The 8,399-nt window shown below is 53.3% G+C and overlaps 4 protein-coding genes across 4 annotated transcripts; 2 read left to right on the top strand and 2 right to left on the bottom strand.

The window, feature by feature from the left end:
• Window positions 1-2,446: 2,446 nt before the first annotated feature.
• Window positions 2,447-3,436, top strand: KRP23_1719 (Protein white; the record flags this gene model as incomplete). Its single annotated transcript, XM_067886376.1, has 1 exon — window positions 2,447-3,436. One exon carries the CDS (start codon window positions 2,447-2,449, stop codon window positions 3,434-3,436), a length of 990 nt encoding a protein of 329 aa, XP_067749052.1.
• KRP23_1720 (uncharacterized protein) lies at window positions 2,626-2,946 on the bottom strand (the record flags this gene model as incomplete). The annotated part of the gene is made up of 1 exon (XM_067886378.1): window positions 2,626-2,946. The coding sequence occupies one exon, from the start codon at window positions 2,944-2,946 to the stop codon at window positions 2,626-2,628; it is 321 nt and encodes a 106-aa protein (XP_067749053.1).
• Window positions 3,437-3,771: 335 nt separating the features above from the next.
• On the top strand, window positions 3,772-5,648 carry KRP23_1718 (Protein white; the record flags this gene model as incomplete). Its single annotated transcript, XM_067886375.1, has 2 exons — window positions 3,772-3,975; window positions 4,941-5,648. The coding sequence occupies 2 exons, from the start codon at window positions 3,772-3,774 to the stop codon at window positions 5,646-5,648; spliced, it is 912 nt and encodes a 303-aa protein (XP_067749051.1).
• Window positions 5,649-5,687: 39 nt separating this feature from the next.
• Window positions 5,688-6,923, bottom strand: KRP23_1717 (putative 12-oxophytodienoate reductase 4; the record flags this gene model as incomplete). Its single annotated transcript, XM_067886374.1, has 1 exon — window positions 5,688-6,923. The coding sequence occupies one exon, from the start codon at window positions 6,921-6,923 to the stop codon at window positions 5,688-5,690; it is 1,236 nt and encodes a 411-aa protein (XP_067749050.1).
• Window positions 6,924-8,399: the final 1,476 nt, after the last annotated feature.

Genomic DNA, 8,399 nt, shown 5'->3' with positions numbered 1-8,399 from the left:
CTTCGCACACGAGAACGAGGTCTTTGATGCGTGCACCAAGGCTTCAGGAAGATCCATCGCTTGACCCACAGCTCCGTCACTGTGTTGCTTTTTGCAGCAATGATTTTGTTCACTGTAATTATTGACCAATGACAGATTTGTATGATGATCTTGATTGGCTAATAATATGTATACGTGCCAAAATTTGAAATGATACGAGGAAGCTGACAACAATCAAATGTTAGTCGAATTTGAGCTCTCTTGAACAACTTCGATTGCCACCATCAACTAGTCCAGGCTCAGATGTCAAATTTGTTGATATGGGTTGCAGAGCGTCCAGGGTCAACAGGTCAACTATGATTTGGTCAATGATCTCAGCCGGAATGGGAGTACATTCGGAATTGCAATGCCCTCTCCGAAGTCTGCATGATACTCCACAATATTGTCATTTTCGTCCCGCTGGAGCAAACTTTGGCTGCCTTGCTTTTCTGAATGCTTCATGGAAATACGGGATCTTAATGCTAATCGCGACTTGAACTGTAGGTGCTCCCTGTAAATACCCTGCTTATTCAACAAGTTCCCGGCGGTTTCTGAAAAGGCCACTTCTACAGGTTTTGGGAATGAGTTTCTTGCTGCTGCACGGAGGCTCAGGCATCCATCCGGTTTGAGTATGGTGCTTTCGATAGGAAGGTCGCGATGGTCTTGCTTGCAGTATGTTCGGCCCCCTGGGTCCAAACAAGAGGTCTTAATTCCCTCCAGCCAAAGCCAATTTGATCGGATAATTATCTGATTATTGTTCGCTGCAGCTCCGAGTATAGCCCCTGTGGGCGATGTAGCGTCCCGTGTCTTCGGTCTTGGGTTCGAAGGTCCAACACCTTCAGTTGTTTCTAGCCACGCTTGGAACACCTTTCGCGAGATGCGTTCTCAGACGACCACTAGACTTTGGGTTGCATTCATCTTGGCCTGCTCAAGCTCCAGGAGCCGTGATCAAGCAACGCCTGCAAGTGGGTGTGCCCAGGTTGATGGCGAACTACCGCTTCAAAGTTGTTGGGCGTACCTTATCCGATGTTGAAGTTGCTTGGAATGCGTGCGCTTGATCATCACTCTGGCGTTCACTTTGCGTACCCTAGTCGCCGACTGTTGACGCCCGTCAACTTCAACGTCATGGTTGGTCATGGTTAAGCAGCCCATTGTTCACAAGCAATCCGAGCACTAGGAATGGTGTCCATGGGACTCGACAACGAGCGAGGCTGCCTGCTTTGGCGTCGCATTTGGTTGCATCAGTATGCGGCATAACGTTGTGTCCAAGTTTTTCGTTGGAGCAGTGTCGAAGTCTGCCAAAGTGGATGACTCACATTGGATACCATCATCTGGGTTTGTTTGTGTCTGTGCGTCAACAGTCTCACTGCGACAACTTGATCATTCCCCAACTGCCAATGGCCGTCGGTCATCTGAGTCGCACCAGATAGAGGGTCATAGCTCACTCTTCGTTTTGCATACCAGTGCACACTCCACAAGCAGCGAGCAAGAAGACAGCAACGCCATCATGCCCAGCAGTGTTTCCACGCCCCTCCCCATTGAGTCTGAGCCGTCGCAGCACCACTTCATTCAAGTCGAGACGCCCAAGGTTCCTCCGACACGTGGCAGCCGCAAGTTTCAATCGCACGAAGCCCCCAAATTCACGCTCCAGTGGCGCAACATCAACCTCAAGGCGACCACCACCAACCCTCAGACTAAGAAGCCCGAAGAGAAGGTCATTCTCACTAATGTCAGCGGATCGGCACACCCCGGTGAACTGCTTGTGATCATGGGACCTTCCGGTGCAGGCAAGAGCTCGCTGCTTGACTGCATCTCCGGACGCAACCGAGCTGTCGAGGGAGAGATCGTTCTCAATGGGCAACCGTGGAACGACAGCACAAAACGCCTGGCGTCCTACGTCATGCAGGATGATCTGTTCTACCAGACCATCACGGTGAAAGAACACCTGGTGTTCCAAGCGAAGCTGCGCATGGGTAAAACGTTCACTGAAGAGCAGTGCTTGAAGCGTGTTGACGAGGTCATGGAAGAATTGGGCTTGATGAAGTGCCGAGATACTCTGATTGGAGGCATCTCACTTAGAGGTATCTCTGGCGGTGAGCGCAAACGGTTGTCCTTCGCAACGGAGATCCTTACGAACCCGTCGATCTTGTTCGTGGACGAGCCGACGTCTGGTTGGACAGCTTCATGGCGGAGACGGTGACCTCTCAGCTGCAGCAGATTGCGCGTGATGGTCGCACAGTGATTGCCACTATCCACCAGCCTTCGTCCGAGTTGTTTGCTCTGTTTGATCAGCTGTATCTGCTTTCGGATGGGTCTACAGTTTTACCATGGGAGGGCCTCCGAATCGGTCGACTACTTTGCCTCGCTCGGATATGCCTGTCCTTCGCTGATGAACCCGACTGACTACTTCATGCGGCAACTGGTGGTGATGGATAAGGCGACCGATGAAGCGGGCGTGACTCGCGTCGAAGGACTGAAGGCGGAGTGGCTCAAGCATCAAACACTGCCTCAAATCGATCGTGAATATTTCCACGGTGGATCGAGAGAAAGTGAGTGCCATTTTGAGGACTCTCGGCTGGAATGGTTCGGCCAGATTGCCATCCTCGTTCAGCGCAACGTCGTCCGCTTCGTCCGCGATAAATTTGCATTCCATGCTGCCATTTTCCAGACGCTCTTCGTGTCACTGGTCGTCGGATTGATCTTCTTGCAACTGGACTTGGACCAAGGCGGGATCCAGAACTTCACCGGCGGTTTCTTCTTCCTGGTCGTCAACCAGACGTTCGCCTCCGCCAACCCAGTCTTCATCTCCGTTCCGATGGAGTTGCCGATCATCATTCGAGAGTACAAGGGCGGGCTGTACCACCTCTTTTCGTGGTACTTCTCCAAGAACGTGAGCGAGTTCCCCATGCAAGTGCTGCTGCCGATCATCTTCTTCGTGCCGGTGTATTTCCTGATGGATATCGGCCACGGCTTCGACGTCTTCGTCTACATGCAGATCATCATGGTGCTCGTCAACAGTTGCGCCGTTGGCTTGGGCTACATGGTGTCGTGCCTCAGCCGCCGAGTCGACATCGCCCCCATCATCGGCGTGGTGATCATCCTGCCGTTCCTGCTCTTTGGTGGTCTTCTGATCAACTCGGACGACTGCCCAGACTACTTTGTCTGGGTGCAGTACGTCTCGCCCATCAAGTACGGCTTCGAAGCGCTGATGAAGATCTTCTGGCGCCAAGTGCCGTCCATTTCGTGTGATGCCGCCATTGAGAACTGCACCGCTCTGACAGGGGACGAAGTGCTCAAGAACTACAGCATGGAGTCGCGCTCTGCACTTGCCGACGGCGCCATCCTCATTGCAATCAACCTGGCCTTCCGCGCGATTGGCTTCCTAGGACTCTGGACGAACCTCCGTAGCCAGAAGTAGCTTCTTCTGCATTAATCGTACAGAGTTATAGTTTCTTCTGCGTTAATCGTACAGAATGAATGCGGCGTAAACGGCCCTAATCACTGATTGATAATGCCCACTTCAACGTGGCCCTCATTGGTCGAAATGCGTGTGCGGCACCGCCGGCAGTTACGACCAGCAAAATTGACGAAAGAGCTGGTAGGCACCGCAACCAGGAGTTCAGTTGGGGTCCCTACTGGACGTCGCGTCGAGTGGCACGTTGCGTCCGTAACGACCGTAGACCGCGACTTTAAACTGGTCTCACAACGCAACTTGCTCCCTGCTCAGCACCTAGACTCAAGCATCAGTTCCCAATGGCGTCCGACTCTCCACCGATCCAAGACGACGCAGTGCACGACCATTTCGTGCAGATCGAGACGCCCAAGCCCGAGGTCGAGACCAAGTTCACGTCGTCCAAAGCACCCAAGTTCACGCTCCAGTGGCGCAACATCAACCTCAAGGCCACCGCTATCAACCCGCACACCAAGAAGCCCGAAGAGAAGGTCATTCTCACTAATGTCAGCGGATCGGCACACCCCGGTGAACTGCTTGTGATCATGGGACCTTCCGGTGCAGGCAAGAGCTCGCTGCTTGACTGCATCTCCGGACGCAACCGAGCTGTCGAGGGAGAGATCGTTCTCAATGGACAGCCATGGAGCAACACCACCAAACGCCTGGCGTCCTACGTCATGCAGGATGATCTGTTCTACCAGACCATCACGGTGAAAGAACACCTGGTGTTCCAAGCGAAGCTGCGCATGGGTAAAACATTCACTGAAGAGCAGTACATGAAGCGCGTTGATGAGGTCATGGAAGAATTGGGCTTGATGAAGTGCCGAGATACTCTGATTGGAGGCATCTCGCTTAGAGGTATCTCTGGCGGTGAGCGCAAACGGTTGTCCTTCGCAACGGAGATCCTTACGAACCCGTCGATCTTGTTCGTGGACGAGCCGACGTCTGGTTTGGACAGCTTCATGGCGGAGACGGTGACCTCTCAGCTGCAGCAGATTGCGCGTGATGGCCGCACAGTGATTGCCACTATCCACCAGCCTTCGTCCGAGTTGTTTGCTCTGTTTGATCAGCTGTATCTGCTTTCAGACGGCTCGCCAGTCTTCCAAGGGAAAGCGCTGGAGTCTGTCGACTACTTTGCGTCTCTTGGATACGCTTGTCCTTCGCTGATGAATCCGACGGACTTCTTCATGCGTCAGTTGGTCGTCATCGACAAGGCTACCGACGCTGCTGGAGTGGAACGTGTTGAGAAGCTCAAGAAAGTATGGGCTCAACGTCAGGTACTACCCCAGATTGAATCGTTCGACGGGGCCACCAGTGAGGAGTATCACGACTCGCGTTTGAACTTTTTGGGCAATCGCTCGTCCTCGCGCATCGAAATGTGGTGAGATTCGTACGCGATGGCCTCGGATTCCGAGCAGCGATATTCCAAACGTTGTTCATCGCTCTCGTTGTCGGTCTCATCTATCTGCAGCTGGAGTTGACTCAGAAGGGCGTCCAGAACTTTACGGGCGGCTTCTTCTTCCTGATCGTCAACCAGACGTTCGGCTCTGCTAACCCAGTCTTCATCTCGGTGCCACTGGAGCTGCCGATCATCATCCGTGAGTACAAGGCTGGGCTGTACCACCTCTTCTCGTGGTACCTATCGAAGAACGTGAGCGAGCTTCCGATGCAGATCCTCTTGCCGATCGTATTCTTCGTGCCGTCCTACTTCCTGATTGGTATTGGGCACGGATTCAAAGTGTTCATCTACCAGCAAATTATCATGATCCTGGTAAACAGTTGCGCAGTGGGTCTGGGCTACATGGTTTCCTGTCTGGTTCGCCGCGTTGACATTGCTCCAATCATCGGCACTATTATCATTCTGCCGTTCCTGCTCTTTGGCGGTCTCCTCATTAACTCGGACGATTGCCCAGACTACTTTGTGTGGATCCAGTACGTTTCTCCAATCAAGTACGGCTTCGAGGCGTTGATGAAGATTTTCTGGGAGCAAGTGCCTCACATCGCTTGCAACGAAGCAATCGAAAACTGCACGGCTCGTACCGGGGCTGACGTGCTGAAGAACTTCAGCCTGACGGCACGGTCACCACTCGGCGACGGTCTCATTCTGCTGGCTATCAACTTTGGCTTCCGCACGGTTGCATTCGTTGGGCTCTGGTGGAACCTCCGCAGCAAGGACTAGATTGCGTCTGCCTGATGAATTACATAGAGCAATTGTATATCAAGAACAACGTTTGAAGTGCTGGAGCGTAGGTATATAACTTCCGCTACGAATGAACAACCTCGACTTTATCGCCTTCTGTCGCTGTCTAGTCCTGCTGTTCTCGCCCAGGAATGGGTAGTCCGTGTACCCCTGCTCAAAAGGGACACCAAGCGGCAAGTATACCGTCTTCATGTTGCGCTCGTTCAGGTCAGCACCCGTTTTCAGGCGCTCAACGAGATCCGGATTGGAAATGAAGTCTTGAGCGAAAGCCACACAGTCAGCGGAGCCTTCCTCGACCACCTTGATCGCTTCCGCGCGGTCGTAACCCGACGCCGTAATGATAACCCCCTGGTACATCCTGTGGAAGATCGGGAGGACTCCCCCTTCCGGTGCGTCGGGAGCAGGCACCTGGATTCCACGAGGTTCAACTAGGTGCAGGTAGGCCAGATCATAGTCGTTGAGCTTCTGGATGATGTAGCCGAACAGCTCACCTGGGGCTGAATCCGTGCAGCCAAAAGCAGTTCCATACGGTGACAGACGGATGCCAACCTTGGTCGAATCGACGCCAGAAAGCACCGCCTCAAGAGCTTCGAACAAGATGCGGGCGCGGTTCTCGACGCTGCCGCCGTACTTGTCCGTGCGCTGGTTGACGGAGTCGCACAGGAATTGCTCCATGAGATAGCCGTTGGCACAGTGGAGCTCGACACCATCAAACCCAGCGTCCAACGCGTATAGAGCTGCCGTCTTGTAGTCCGCCACAATAGGAGCGATCTCTTCAGTCTCAAGAGCGCGAGGCACCGGGTGAGGCAGTCGCCCTTCACTGGTAGGAGCGAGGCTGTGGACGCCTTCCATGCTGACAGCACTGGAGCACACAGGAAGTTCTCCGTGTGGTTGGTTCAGCTGATGGCTCACACGTCCTGTGTGCCACAACTGCACGAAGATCTTGCCGCCCTTGGCGTGGACGGCGTCCGTCACGGCCTTCCAACCTTCCACCTGAGCAGAATTGAAGATGCCGGGGGCTCCGTAGTAACCGCGAGCAGTGGCGCTGATGTTCGTGCCCTCCGTGACGAGCAGACCGCCGTCGGTAGCGCGCTGAGCGTAGAACTGGACGACCACCGGACCGGGGACGCCATCGTCGCCCATACGCAGACGAGTCATAGGTGCCATTACGACACGGTGCTTGAGTTGCACAAAGGGCTTATTTCCGCCGAGGGTAGCAGCCGTGAAGAGTTTCGGTAGAGCGGTGAGAGTCATTGCGGTGTGAAGAGAGCTTGAGGAGCTGGTCGAAGTGACTTGTTCACGGTCAGTTTGATAATGAATCCGCTTACGTGAGACTCTCGGGGCAACGGTCTTTCAACACACCACAGGTAAGGCTGATAACAAGGCTTATAATCAAGCAGCTCTTTAGAATGTTGACCATCATCGACTCAATGCACGAGCGTAAACTTCCAATCCAGAAGTTTGTTGACCACCACCTACGATTACTCTTCATCGTCAACACTAGTCCAACGTAACCTATCGCACACATTACAGACAATCCTCTCGGTCGTGATATCCTGAGTAGTGATACCCTCCACGGAGAGATATGGGGAGGGCTCCCGATGACCGTCACCATACAAGCACGAGTCACATATACCTCTACCCTCTAGTTACTGGTTTGTGATACAAAACACGTCATTATCACTATTCAAAGGTGCTTAACTATTGCTAAGGTCCATTTGGTGCAGGACGTCCGAAGAAGTCGAGCATCGACTTTTGCTGCTTGTGGCCTTGTCTACACGCAAGCTCCTCTCTAAATACTCGCTGCATCGTTCGAAGCCCGATAACGTCCCTTGAACGGACCCCCATCGCACCGGCGGTAACGAAAAGTTGTGCTATCCATTGAAGACGCTCCTTCAGCTCCTCTGTGGACAGGTTTTCGGGCGTTGGATAGGTTGAAGAAGTGCTTTCTTCTTCTTCGTCCTCGATACCGCCATCACCGACATCTTGACCGCACCCATTCTCGCGCTCTGAAGACTCGACCCGGCAGAAATCTTCGTCCGTTGGTTCATCCGCGAGGATGTTCTCGTCCGGTGGGTTCAGCAGCTCTTCAACCGACATCGGATTCGAGGGGTGGAGACGCGTCAGCATCTCTGCCAGCTCGTTCACGATGTCATCCTCCACGCCCGGCTCGGCGTACTCGCACGTGTAGTAGTCAAGCAAGCCAGTCTTCTTCCAGCAGTTACTGAAGACGCTGGGAAGCAGGGCGTTCCAGCTCTCGATGCTCCACAGTACTGCCTGCTGTACGTCGACGCTGTAGAGCTGTTAAGTTCAAATGTACCAATTTTACGGCACATTTCTGCCTTGTAATAACTCCAGCGAGTGATAATGTGGTGGTTCCCGACGCTATCACAAAGGAGAGGATTGTCTGTATCTCGTGATTATCCTTTCACTCACCATGACTCACAAGCGATATGAACTCGGTGCAATGGAGCCCATGTCTTGCAGTGAAACTCGAGGCCACCCATTGCTTACTGGTCCAGTATAGGCATCGCCAACTTCAGACTACATGCAATCTGTTAGCCAGTCTCCTCTGCGGATAACAGCTCGCGAAGCTTGTCATTACTCCGTTGAGAACACACCACCGCCTTTCGACCGTACAGCTAACGATTTTGGGATTTGTCGCCGCCAGAGAGGGGTGATCTTCTAGTGCCGCATTCCCCAATATCACTTGTCCACAGTAACAAGAAC

This window comes from Phytophthora ramorum, assembly GCF_020800215.1.
Source record: "Phytophthora ramorum isolate Pr-102 chromosome Unknown Phyram_PR-102_s0002, whole genome shotgun sequence".
Taxonomy (NCBI): Eukaryota; Oomycota; class Peronosporomycetes; order Peronosporales; family Peronosporaceae; genus Phytophthora; species Phytophthora ramorum.
Note: the sequence above shows the minus strand (reverse complement) of the source record. Positions and strands in the feature narration are given on the sequence as shown.